This window comes from Opisthocomus hoazin, chromosome W (genome assembly GCF_030867145.1).
Source record: "Opisthocomus hoazin isolate bOpiHoa1 chromosome W, bOpiHoa1.hap1, whole genome shotgun sequence".
In the NCBI taxonomy this organism is placed as follows: domain Eukaryota; kingdom Metazoa; phylum Chordata; class Aves; order Opisthocomiformes; family Opisthocomidae; genus Opisthocomus; species Opisthocomus hoazin.
The window spans coordinates 33094690-33108964 of NC_134453.1; the positions used below are offsets into that span (position 1 = coordinate 33094690).

General features: G+C 46.0%; 1 protein-coding gene across 7 annotated transcripts in view; it reads right to left on the bottom strand.

Annotated features, from left to right (window-relative positions):
* Positions 1–400: 400 nt before the first annotated feature.
* The window catches only part of LOC142365447 (vasculin-like), a 131286-nt gene continuing 117411 nt past the window's right edge, over positions 401–14275 (bottom strand). For 3 of the 7 annotated variants that reach the window (XM_075446254.1, XM_075446250.1, XM_075446251.1), the window contains 2 exons: positions 8782–8884; positions 401–1524 (listed from right to left, as the gene is read on the bottom strand). In XM_075446254.1, the coding sequence (XP_075302369.1) occupies positions 1366–1524; positions 8782–8884 (262 nt within the window). In that variant the 3' untranslated portion in view covers positions 401–1365. Of the gene's footprint in view, positions 1880–8778; positions 8885–12664; positions 12900–14275 lie in introns of those variants that run through there. The other 4 variants (XM_075446253.1, XM_075446252.1, XR_012766478.1 and 1 more) reach the window with 4 other exon arrangements.

Consider the following 14275-nt stretch of genomic DNA (forward strand, 5'->3'; position numbering starts at 1 on the left):
CCCCATCCCCCCCATCCCTCAAAAAACCCCCAAAAAACCCCACACCACCTTTGGCCGAAAATTGTTAGATGCCACCTTAGAAAAAATGTCTTTTCCTAAAGAAGTTAAACATGGACAAAATCTCAGCTTCATAAATATTTTTGGTTTAGAGTTTTAAATTGCAAATTACTCACTATAAGAAGCAGTGCAATTGAAAAATATTTTGAAGAAGGAACATCTATACATAAGCTATGTTATAAATGTATGTGACATCACCAAGAGCAGTTGTGCTTATGAATTAATGCTACATAGTTTGTACAACCCTGTAGAAAATATTTAAATAATTAAAATGAACCAAATAAAACTATAAATAGTATAACGTTAGGTTTTAAATGTGTGATTATAAAGAAGTTTGACACAAAGTAAGCAAAACAGGTGCTTATTGCAAAGATATACTTCTACTGCTATAAAAGCAAGATCTGGTGATAAAAATATTTTTAACTCATTCTGAAATGCAGTCACTGCTGACAGAGTACATTTAATATAAATGCAAACAAAACTTACTACATTTTAAAACAATACCCTTGATGCTATACACTGAGGCAATACTGTGTAAATCAATTTATTTTCCATGTAGTGGACAATTCCAGTCAGTGTAATTATTTTTTCTGCACATGAACAGTAAAATCAAAGTGCTTTTTTTCCCCACAAGAAACGTGTACACTGGGAGAATATTTGGTCTTGCAATACCCCATTATAAAGCTTTCAATTTAAAAGTTAGTTCTAGAAATTTGGAACTGAAACATCAGGGGTTTTTGCCGTTAATAACGATGATGACACTACAAATAGCTAAAGAACAGTTATGTGTGGAAAATGCAGAACAGTACAACAGCTCAGTTAAGGAAAAGAGTTTTAGTGCACTTTGCTCATTTTAGCCAACATGCTACATGGCCCTTTTTGCGTACAATGTGGACTCAAGGATTTCCATTGTAAGAAACAAAGAAGTTGGCAAGCAAAACATTGTGTCAAGCTGCCCTTTTTTTCCTAATAGACTTGGACACATTAAGACAGAAGCTTTGCAAGACATTACACAATTCTTTTTTGTTTTACTATTAAATGAGAAAGTCTGATTTGTTACATTGTCACACTGCTAGTCAGAAATGCCACAGTGATAAAGAAAGTCAACCCAAGTCGTCATTCTACAACATTTGTTTGCAAAGAAATTAATGTTCAACACAAGATTCCTTGTTTTCTTCAGAGAGAAGTCCCATCATTCTTCCTCTAATGGGGTATGTTACTACACAAATTAGAAAAAACTTTTTAGGACAGTACATCCCTAAATTTTCAGAAGATCAAAACAAGCTTTTACAGATGTTAGAGAAATCTTCACACATCATCATCATCTGATGTATCACTGCTGCTCGTCTCAGAATCCTCATTCTCCAGAGCAGGTTTGAAAGTGCTGTTTTTCCAGGGGCTAAATTTAAAATCACAGATGAGGCCATTTTTCAAAATGCCATTTTTCTGAAGGCCATTTTTTTGTAACTGAAATGAGGAAATAAGATGTATTCACAGAAAGAAAAAGTTAAACACAACAATCTGTTGCATTTCAGCATTCTCTACATCATCTATGGACTACATTAGATCCACCGCATGACCTATTTTACATATACACACAAAGGAAAATTCACCTGAGAGCCTTCACTTCCAGGCCAGCCACCTGCATCCAAGAACCTCCAAGTGCACTAAACTAAGCTCCTGCAATGAACAAGAGCTTATTCTCTTCTCACCCATTTCCTCAGACGTCTTGCCCCAGTGATCCCTTCCACATGGTCTCTCCTGTGACGCAGTCCCTTTTTCCACAGTCTGCTGCAAACGCCTGTGCTAAGAAGGGCAGGGCCTGCAGTGAAGAAGAGGCCCAGGAAAAGAAGCAGCAAGGAGGAATGGGTATCCCAGTCCATCTAACTGATGCAGTTGGAAAGTCAAAGACAGTGGAAAGAAGGAAACAACTTAGTCTACGAGAAAGGACTTACTGCGTTTCCAGACAGAGTAATAGCATTTCCAGAGTCTGAGAAAAAGAGAGACTGGTGGAACCATGCTCTGCCCTCCCCAAGACAGAAACACAAGATAAAGGGGATCCTATATCCTCCTCCTGCCAGGCTGATGGCAATAGCTTAAAGGAATGGGATGAATGGAGGCAAGTCCACGCTTGGGGTGGCAGGTGAACCCCCTCCTTACTCACCTCACCTTCCCAGGTGCCTCTGTACAACAGGTATGATGCTCCAGATCACAGCATCACAGAATGCTTTGGATTGGAAGGGACCTTTAGAGGTCACCTAGCCCACCCCCTCTGGAGTGAGCAGGGACATCTTCAACTAGACCAGGTTGCTCAGAGCCCCGTCCAACCTGGCCTTGAATGTTTCTAGGGATGGGGCATCCACTACCTCTCTGGGCAACCTGTTCCAGTGTTTCACCACCCTCATGGTAAAAAATTGCTTCCTTATATCTAGTCTAAATACACCCTCCCTTAATTTAAAACCATTACTCCTTGTCCTGTCACAACAGGCCTTGCTGAAAACATTTTCCCCATCTTTCCTATAGGCCCCCTTCAGGTACTGAAAGTCTGCAGTAAGGTCTCCCTGGAGCCTTCTCTTCTCCAGGATGGACAGCCCCAACTCTCTCAGCCTTTCCTCATAGGAGAGGTGCTCCAGCTCTCAGATCATCTTCGTGGCCCTCCTCTGGACCTACTCCAACAGGTCCATGTCCCTCTTGTGCTGGGGGCTCCAGAGCTGGACACAGGACTCCAGATGGGGTCTCATCAGAGCAGAGCAGAGGGGCAGAATCCCTTCCCTCGACCTGCTGGTCACGCTTCTCTCGATGCAGGCCAGGATATGGTTGGCCCTCTGGGCTGCAAGCGCACATTGGTGGCTCATGTCCATCTTTTCATCCACCAGCACTCCCAAGTCCTTCTCGGCAGGGCTGCTCTTTATCCCTTCATCCTGTATTGGTAAGGGGGGTTGCCCCGACCTAGGTGCAGGACCTTGCACTTGGCCTTGTTGAACCTCATGAGGTTCACACAGGCCCACCTCTCCAGCTTGTCCAGGTCCCTCTGGATGTCATCCCGTCCTTCTGGTGTGTCAACTGCACCGCTCAGCTTGGTGTCATCTGCAAACTTGCTGAAGGTGTACTCGATCTTGCTAAGTCATTGATGAAAATGTTAAACAGCACCGGTCCCAGTACAGAGCCCTGAGGGACACCACTTGTCACCGGTGTCCATCTGGACATCGAGCCATTGACCACTCCCCTCTGGCTGTGACCTTCCAACCAATTCCTTATCCACCGAACGGTCCACCCATCAAATCCATCTCTCTCCAATTTAGAGAGAAGGATGTTGTTGGGGACACTGTTGATTCATATTCAGCTTATCATCATCCCAAACCCTCAGATCTCTTTCCAGGGGGCTGCTCTCCAGCCTCTCATCCCCCAATTTGTAGGTATAATCGGGATTATTCCATCCCTGGTGAAGAATCCTGCAGTTGCTCTTGTGAAATTTCATACGGTTGGTGACTGCCCGGCTCACTAGTCTATCCAGATCTCTCTGTAAGGCCTCTCTACCCTCAAGGGAGTCCAGAGCTCCTCCTAGTTTAGTATCATCACCAAATTTACTTAATGTACATTGGATTCCTACATGCAGATCACTTGTAAAAACAGTAAAGATCACCGGCCCTGAAACTGAGCCCTGGGGAACCCCGCTGGTACCTGGCCACCAGCCTGATGCAAAGATATTTATACACATTTATAAGGTCCCCTCTCAGCCTTCTCTTCTTCAGGCTAAACAAGCCCAGCTCCCTCAGCCTTTCTTCCTAAGAGAGATGCTCCAGTCCCCTAATAATTCTCTTAACCCTCCGCTGGACTCTCTCCATTAGCTCCTCATCTTTCTTGAAGTGGGGAGCCCAGAACTGGACACAGTACTCCAGATGGGGCCTCACTAGGGCAGAGTAGAGGGGGAGGAGAACCTCCCTCGACCTGCTGGCCACACTCTTCTTAATGCACCCCAGGATACCATTGCCCTTCTTGGCAACCAGGGCACACTGCTGGCTCATGTTCAACTTGTCATCCACCAGGACACCCAGGTCCCCCTCCACAGAGCTGCTCTCCAGCAGGTCCGCCCCTGGCCTGTACTGGTGCATGGGGTTGTTCCTCCCCAGGTGCAGGACCCTGCCCCTGCCCCTGCCGAACTTCATCAGGTTCCTCTCTGCTAAACTCTCCAGCCTGTCCAGGTCTCGCTGAATGGCAGCACAGCCTTCCGGTGTATCAGCCACTCCTCCCAGTTTTGTGTCATCAGCAAACTTGCTGAGGGTACACTCTATCTCTTCATCCAGGTCATTGATGAAGAAGTTGTCGCGTTAATTTGGCAGAAAATAAACCTCCTTGCGTTCTAACTCTCTTCACCGGAGTGAGAGGCTAGGTGCGGCTAGGTTTAAATTCTGAGTGATATCCAATTTACCACTACCAGTCCAGTTACGTTTAATATGGATATTAAACTACCACAATTCTGGATACACTAATAGCAGTCTGCACCTTCAGTCCAGTCGTGCTCATGAACTAGCACGGCCGCGCTCTAGGGTTCGGTCGCGTTCAGTGAGAAACTGTGACAACTGGCTACTTAAACAGTGCAGTTTTATTTGTGCAACAGGTATATAGGTTTTTTGAATTGCCGGTGATAGTGACTGTCTGCAAGAAAGCACGTGCAAATATGACGTTATTAAGTATAAAACACGTGAAAAGGTCATAAATAATACAGCCTGGCTATAAACATTAGGGAGTAACTCTCTAGAGAGATTTCTAAGATTCCCGAGAAAAGTGCTTAGTCTAAGTCTCACCCAAGGCGTCCCAAGGGGGGGAGAAGCAAGGCTCAGCCCGTTGACTGATCCCGGTTGTCGGAGGCAGTCTGAGGTGGAGTTTCCCTTGACTTGCTCACGGTGTTATTTTCTTCTCCGTAAATCCACGGTGTTATCTTCTTCTCCGAAAATCCCCTATTTCCCTGGCTATTTTTATATCCTTTCTACATTTAAGGTGGAGTTTGAGTGACTGTAGTCATACATACCTTTTATCATGATTGGTGTAAAATTCTCTCGCTTCACGTTTAAAGCTATGGTTTAGAAAAAATCGAGGGCGCAGACTCAAAGTGGAGTGGTCGCACCTCGGAGGCAGGTAGCCTTTGGGATGGAGGTGTGTTTTGGTATTAAAATGACATTAAAACGAGCAAAGTTCACGAGAGGATAGCACTTTGGCAAGGTTTCGCAAACCTGTTGGCTCAGGGGGCCAGATGAGCTGCTTATCAGTTCTAGAGGACCATTTATTCCTGCTTTATCATCACAGAGCATGGCCACGGAGTCTCCACTCCGTTCCATCCTCTGTGGTATGTTGCAGGGAGTTGCTGTGTTAGTGGATTCCTTGCATGCCTGCTGCAGCTGTGTCCCATCCTCAGAGCTCCTTTTGATTTTATGCTTTTCCTCAGTGGGTGAACAATGCTACGTTTTTCATATAAACTTTAATTTTCAGATGTAAAACCTTAATTTTACTAATAATTCCACAGAAGTTGAACAAGACTGGGCCAAGTACTGACCCCTGAGGGACACCATTGCCTGCTCCTGCGCTCTTAAGAGATGGTGTTGCGTTAAAAGGGGTAAAGGACTCCCCTCACTACAAGAAGGACATTGAGTTGCTGGAGCATGTCCAGAGAAGAGCAATGAGGCTGGTGAGGGGTCTAGAGGACAAGTCTTATTAGGAGCGGCTGAGGGAACTGGGATTGTTCAGTGTGGAGAAGAGGAGGCTGAGGGGGGACCTTATTGCTCTCTACAACTACCTGAAAGGAGGTTGTAGTGAGGCGGGTGTTGGTCTCTTCTCCCGAGTAACTAGCGATAGGACGAGAGGAAATGGCCTCATGTTGCATCAGGGGAGGTTTAGATTGGATATTTGGAAAAATGTCTTTACTGAAAGAGTGGTCAGGCATTGGAACAGGCTGCCCAGGGAAGTGGTGGAGTCCCCATCCCTGAAGGCGTTCCAAAAACGTGTAGACATTGCACTTTGGGGCATGGTGGTGCTGGCTTGTCAGTTGGACTTGATGATCTTAGAGGTCTTTTCCAACCTTAATGATTCTATGATTCTATGATTAAATCAGACAAGAGGCAGAAGCTACCCGGTCCTTGACCTCAGCAGAACTTTGAGACATCCGGAAAGATTACAGCTGCCAGCTATGTGAGCGGATTGCTGCCTGGCTGCTCCGGGTTATTCCTCCACTCTGAGAGCAATGGTGGGTGGGACTTTCAAAAACTGGGATACTCATTTAGCAAAGGCCACCTGGTTGGTTAACACCAGAGGATCCATCAACCGGGCAAAAACTTCCACATACAGTAGAAGGGGATAAAATCCCCATAGTGCACACGAGGAATATGTTAGGGAAGACAGTGTGGGTTAATCCTGCCTCGAGCAAAGGTAAGTCCATCTGCGGGATTGCTTTTGCTCAACGACCTGGGTGTACCTGGTGGGTAATGCGAAAGGATGGGGAAGTCCGATGTGTACCTCATGGGGATTTGATTTTGGGCGAGAACAGTCAATAAATAAATTGTATAAAGTTAATTGCTAAATAACCCTGTCACTGTCTGTTATCACTACCATAGTTGTTATATGTTATATCAATAGTATCACAGTAAGAATCACCGAGACTGATGAAGGATGGACTTTGATGAAACCAAGCAATGTACAGCAGGGATGGGACTGGACCTGGCTTCAGCAACTGGCACCCAGCATCTTCAACAAGATTGACATCTTTAACCCGCACACAATAGGCATGGGCAAATCATAAAAGTCTTTCAGGGCAGGTGAGAGAACAGATGGATCCTAAAGTCATGGATTAAATGAACTCAATGGACATTTTAGAGGGATGGTCCATAGACTAAGGGAATCATAGAATCATAGAATCATGGAAAGTTTTGGGTTGGAAGGGACCCCTAGAGGTCATCTAGTCCAACCCCCCCACAGCGAGCAGGGACACCACTACTAGATCAGGTTGCTCAGAGTCCTGTCCAACCTGGTCTTGAATGTTTCCAGGGATGGGGCCTCCACTACCTCTCTGGGCTACCCGTTCCAGTGTTTCACCACCCTCATTGTAAAGAATTTCTTCCTTATATCCAGCCTAAACCTACCCTGTTTTAGTTTAAAACCATTACCCCTCGTCCTGTCACTGCTGTCTCTACTAAAAAGATTGTCCCCATCTTTCCTATAGGCTCCCTTTAAGTACTGAAAGGCTGCAATCAGGTCTCCCCGCAGCCTTCTCTTCTCCAGGCTGAACAAGCCCAACTCTCTCAGCCTGTCCTCATAGGAGAGGTGCTCCAGCCCTCGGATCATTTTTGTAGCCCTCCTTTGGACCCGCTCCAACAGGTCCATGTCCTTCTTGTGCTGAGGGCTCCAGAGCTGAATGCAGTACTCCAGGTGAGGTCTCACCAGAGCAGAGCAGAGGGGCAGAATCACCTCTCTCGACCTGCTGGCTATGCTTCTCCTGATGCAGCCCAGGACACGGTTGGCCCTCTGGGCTGCCAGCGCACATTGCCGGCTCACGTTCAGCCTTTCGTCTATCAGTACCCCCAAGTCCCTCTCAGCAGAGCTGCTCTCGATCCCTTCATCCCCCAGCCTGTATTGATAGCGGGGATTACCCCGACCCAGGTGTAGGACCTTGCACTTGGCCTTGTTGAACCTCATGAGGTTCACACAGGCCCACCTCTCCAGCTTATCCAGGTCCCTCTGGATGGCATCACGTCCTTCTGGTGTCTCGACCGTACCACTCAGCTTGGTGTCATCTGCAGACTTGCTGAGGGTACACTCGATGTCGCTGTCCATGTCATTGATAAATATATTGAACAGCACCAGTCCCAGTACGGACCCCTGAGGGACTCCACTCGTCACTGGTCTCCATCTGGACATTGAGCCGTTGACCACTACCCTTTGGCTGCGACCATCCAACCAATTCCTTAGCCACCGAACGGTCCACCCATCAAATCCATGGCTCTCCAATTTAGAGAGAAGGATGTTGTGGGGGACCGTGTCAAAGGCTTTACAAAAATCCAGATAGATGACATCCATAGGTTTTCCCTTGTCCACCCTTGTTGTTACACCATCATAGAAAGCCACTAGGTTGGTGAGGCAGGACTTGCCCTTGGTGAAGCCATGCTGGCTGTCTCGAATCACCTCCCTGGCCTCCATGTGCCTTAGCATATCTTCTAGGAGGATCTGTTCCATGATCTTCCCAGGCACAGAGGTGAGGCTGACAGGTCGGTAGTTCCCAGGGTCCTCCTTTCTACCCTTTTTGAAAATGGGCACAATGTTTCCCTTTTTCCAGTCACTGGGGACTTCCCCTGACTGCCATGACTTTTCAAATATCATGGAGAGTGGCTTGGCAACTACGTCAGCCAGTTCCCTCAAGACTCTGGGATGTAGAGTAGTAGAGTAGAGCTGGAAAGCCTGTGCAATTCTACTATCTGCAGTGCTGAAACTACTTGGAACCACTCCCCTACCCTTCCCTTGATATTTTGAGAATAGGCCTTACCTACAATAAGCACTGGTCCCCTATCTTTTTAAAGCAACTATTCTTCCGAAAGCACAAGGAGACAAGAGAGAGGAAAGAAAAAGGGTACTGAAATGGCATCATCCTTAACCATGAAAATTACTGGAAATCCCCCTCAAAAGGTAGGCATTTAGGGTAGCGACCTACATGTTCATAATAGAACATTAACTTAGTGTTACCTGTTCACTAATGACTTGGAATTCCCTCATCTCATCCTCTGTTAGTGGAGCACATGTTTCATCGTTTTCACTGTCTTCCTGCCATCCCATCTCCTTTAACAACCTTTAAAATAAAAAGGACAACATTAAGGAATTTGCTACACGTTTTCAGACATTTCAAGCTCTGCCTACGTAGATGTGTAAAGATCTGTAATAAATGGATTAATCACTCCATAATTTTTTTAAACAAACTCTTATATGAGAGCAGGTTAAAAGCCTTACAAAAGATATATAAAGCACAGAAGTTGAGTAGTTCTCAGGTCCTTCACAGATGACTGTGTTTTACCCCTACATGTTTAATTTCAAAGGTTGCAAAAAGCTGCTGTCATGGTTTAACCCCAGCTGGCAACTGAACACCACACAGCTGCTCACTCCCTTACCCCCCACTCCCCGGTGGGATAAGGAAGAGAATCAGAAGAGTAAAAGTGAGACAACTCATGGGTTGAGATACAAACAGTTTAATAACTGAAATAAAATAATAATAATAATAAATTGTAATGAAAAGGAAAACAACAACAAAAAAAGAGAAATAAATCCCAAGAAAGACAAGTGATGCAAATTAAACACAGTTGCTCACCACTAACCGACCGATGACCAGCCAGTCCCCAAACAGCAGTCTACCCCTGGTCAGCTTTCCCCCTAGTTTATATGCCGAGCATGACATCACATAGTATGGAATATCCCTTTGGCCAGTTTGGTTCAGCTGTCCCGGCTGTGTCCCCTCCCAGCTTCTTGTACACCCCCAGCCTCCTCACTGGCAGGGCAGTAGGAGAAGCTGATTAGTCCTTGACTTAATATAAGCACTTCTTAACACACTGATGTTTAGATGTTGCTATCAACATTATTCTCATCCTAAATCCAAAATACAACACTATACCAGCTACTAAGAAGAAAATTAACTCTATCCTAGCTGAAAACAGGATAGCCGTGACCTCCATCGTCAATATATTTGTGTAACAAGTTATCAAAAGCAAATGACTTTAGTACAATCAAGTGACCCTAGCTACACTATGATATTCATCACATTCCTAAAGTTCAAGCAGGAAGAAATCAGAATCTAAGTAACTGTACCTTCGTATTAAGACAAGAAATCTTTGTCAGGTGGAAAAATAAGAATGGAAGAAAGGAAGACTAGGGAAAATGTGGGCCCTCTCTGGAAGGAAATGGAAGACCTGGTTACCCGGGATATGGAGAAAGCTGAGGTACTCAACGACTTTTTTTGCCTCAGTCTTCACCGGCAGGTGCTCCAGCCACACCGCCCAAGTCACAGAACACAAAGACAGGGACTGGGAGAATGAAGAACCGCCCACTGTAGGAGAAGATCAGGTTTGACACCATCTAAGGATCATGAAGGTGCACAAGTCCATGGGACCTGATGAGGTGCATCTGCAGGTTCTGAGGGAACTGGTGGATGAAGTTGCTAAGCTGCTATCCATCATATTTGAGAAGTTGTGGTAGTCTGGTGAAGTTCCTACTGACTAGAAAAGGGGAAGCATCACCCCCATTTTTAAAAAGGGAAAAAAGGAAGACCTGGAGAACTACAGGCCAGTCAGTCTCACCTCTGTGTCTGGCAAGATCATGGAGCAGATCCTCCTGGAAACTATGCTAAGGCACATGGAAAATAAGGAGGTGACTGGGGACAGCCCACATGGCTTCACTAAGGACAAATCGTGCCTGACCAATTTGATATCCTTCTACGATGGGGTTACTGCGTTGGTGGATAAGGGAAGATCAACTGATGTCATCTACCTGGACTTGAACAAAGCATTTGACACTGTCCCGCATGACATCCTTGTCTCTAAATTGGAGAGACATGGATTTGATGGATGGACCATTCGGTGGATAAGGAATTGGCTGGATGGACGCACTCGAAGAGTTGCAGTCAAAGGCTCCATGTCCAAGTGGAGACCAGTGACAAGTGGTTTTCCTCAGGGGTCAGTATTGGGACCAGTGTCGTTTAACATCTTTGTTGGTGACATGGACAGTGGGATTGAGTGTACCCTCAGCAACTTTTAAGATGACACCAAGCTGTGTGGTGAGGTCAACATGCTGGAGGGAAGGGATGCCATCCAGAAGGACCTTGACAGGCTTGAGGAGTGGGCCTGTGTGAACCTCATGAAGCTTAACAAGGCCAAGTGCAAGGTCCTGCACCTGGGTCAGTGCAATCCCAAGCACAAATACAGGCTGGGCAGAGAATGGATTGAGAGCAGCCCTGCCGAGAAGGACTTGGGGATACTGGTGGACGAGAAGCTCAACATGACCCAGCAATGTGCACTCGCAGCCCAGAAGGCCAACCGTATCCTGGGCTGCGTCAAGAGAAGCATTGCCAGCAGATCAGGGGAGGTGATTCTGCCCCTCTACTCTGCTCTGGGGAGACCCCACCTGGAGTACTGCATCCAGCTCTGGAGCCCTCAGCACAGGAAAGACATGGAGCTGTTGGAGTGGGTCCAGAGGAGGGCCACAAAAATCATCAGAGGGATGGAACACCTCTCCTATGAGGAAAGGCTGAGAGAGTTGAGCTTGTTCAGCCTGGAGAAGAGAAGGCTCCAGGGAAACCCTATAGTAGCTTTCCAGTACCTGAAGAGGCCTACAAGAAAGCTGGAGAGGGACTTTTCACAAGGACATGTAGTGATAAGGGGTAATGGCTTTAAACTAAAAGAGGGCAGATTTAGATTAGATATTAGGAAGAAATTCTTCACTGTGAGGGTGGTAAGGCACTGGGACAGGTTACCCAGAGAAGTTGTGGATGCCCCCTCCCTGGAAGCGTTCAGGGCCGGGTTGGATGGGGCTTTGAGCAACCTGGTCTAGTGGAAGGTGTCCCTGTCCATGGCAAGGGGGTAGGAACTAGATGATCTATAAGGTCCCTTCCAATCCAAGCCATTCTACGAATGTAGTGAATTTGTACAAGATATAGTAAACTACGGGCGCAGGATGGGATGGATCAGATCCTCACAGTTATCTGATCCGCCACCTCGGCGACTTCGCCAGATTCACAGCCCTAAGGCTAAGCCCAAATGCAAATTAAAATTTGATAAGGAGCGTAACGAGCTCTGGCGTAAAGCTCGAGCTATTGGGGTGCCACGGCATCTATTGATTGGTATATCCACGACTGACCTAAAAATTCTTGTACAGTCGTTAAGCCATAATCTTAATTCAACAAAGAAAGGTCAGTCGGCAGAAAACAAAACAATTCCTGTTAACACTGCACCCTCTGCCTCACAGCAGGAGCTAATTGATCTAACAGACCCTCAGGCAAAAAACGCATATTCGCGGGGAGGGCTGTGAGCCTCCTTCCTCGGCGGGTACTGGCTATACAGTGGCTCTGTGATATACCCCCCGAACCTGTCATTGCCATCCCGGTGGGACCAAAGAAAGTTTTTGTAAATTTCCTCATTGATACGGGTGCTCAAATTTCGGTAATCACCAAGGAGACTGCAACATGCTTAAATGTAAAACCTGGTCGCCGTAAAGTAAAATTTACAGGCATTGATGGAGTCATAAGGAAATGCCCAACAGCAAAAATTACCCTGTGGCTCCCGGGCGAACAAAGATTAAGCCGCACTGAAGTATTGGTCGGTGCTGCTAACACTAATATTTTGGGATTTGATTTGTTGTATGGCAGAGTGTGGAAACTCCCTGATGGTTCAGTTTGGAGTTTTGCTGGGCGAGAAATTAAACAGAATGAGTCTAAAAAAAATTAATTTACTAGAAATGTCCATATCTTTACCACCATCAAAAATTACAAACACAAAACAGTACACCTTGCCAGCAGCTGCGCAATCGGGTATTGACGGGGTGGTAAAAGACTTAGAAAACTGAGGCATCATCACTCGTACACACTCACCTTATAATTCCCCTGTCTGGCCAGGAAAAAAACCAAACGGGCAGTGGAGACTCACGATTGATTACAGGTGATTAAACGCCAACACTGCACCTTTAACTGCAGCTGTATCGAGCATTGCAGAATTGGTAACTCAGATACAGGGAGCATCTCACACACGGATGGCAACTTTAGATGTAAAAGATATGTTTTTTATGGTTCCACTCCAGGAACTTGATAAGGCCCAATTTGCTTTTACCTGGAAAGGGATACAATACACCTTTAACAGGCTGCCTCAGGGATATAAACATTCCCTCACCATTGCTCATAATGCTTTAGCTAAAACACTGACTGGAATTCCTATTCCATCAGTAGTTACTATATATCAATATATAGATGATCTTTTGATTGGAGGGGAACAATTTGACACTGTTAAACAGGCTATGGAGGATGTGACACGGCAATTAACAACCTTGGGTCTGGAAATTCCCCCATCCAAGTGTCAGGGACCAGCATAGGAAGTCAAATTCCTAGGGGTCTGGTGGATCAAAGGAGCCTTATCTATCCCTCCTGACACACTGGAGAAAATCGAACAGGGACAGGATCCCTCTAATGTTAAGGAATTGCAACAAGTTTTAGGAACTTTAGTATACTGGCGTAAACATGTCCCTGGATTTTCTATGATTGCTTGACCCCTTTACAATTTACTGTGAAAAAAGAAATCATGGGAGTGGACAAATCAACATTCTAATGCCCTGGAGACACTGGTAAAAGAATTGAGACTATTTCGGCAGCTAGGTCCTGTACATCCCTCTGATGCAATTTGTGTGGAATGAGGATTTAGTGAACACGGTTCTCACTGTAATGTTTGGCAAAGAGGACCTGAAGGGCCTGAGCGTCCATTTGAGTTCAGTTCAAAGTCCTTTAATGATACTGAATCGCGATACTCGGACCTGGAAAAGGGACTTTTGTCTTTGGTACGAGCTGTAAAGCGAGTGGAACAAATAAGAAAAAAACAGAGTGTAATCATTCGGGGGACCTTTCCGCCTCCTAGACACAATTTGTAAAGGGACGGTGCCGCCTGCTGGCATTGCCCAAAAGCCCACGGTCCGTAAGTGGTATGCCTGTCTGGAATATTATGCCTATTACAGAGAGCAGCACTAACGTGTCTAAACTGCAAAAAGATATAGACAGTACTTTGCTGTTCCAAACTCCTCCAAGCAAACCATCTCCAATTCGGGAGGCACTTCCTCTAACAGAAACCAGCAACCTCGAAGGGGTATGGTTCACTGATGCATCATCCTACAGGCAAAATAATGAGTGGAATTATAATGCAGTGGCACTGGAAGTAGCCATGGGAGAAGGGGTCAGCGAAACAGGTAAAGGAAGTGCACAAGTGGGGGAGCTTAGGGCAGTCTTACTAGCTGCACAACACGGTGCTGACTATATTTACACTGACTCATATGCTGTTTTTAAAGGAGCTACTGAGTGGGTGAGCCACTGGGCAGCTAACGACTGGCAGGTAAATAGAGTCCCAGTCTGGCAAACTGACAGCTGGAAACAATTGCTAAAAATAGGAGAACAAAGGATACTGCACATTGGTTGGGTGAAAGGGCATGATTGATCAGCCTCTAT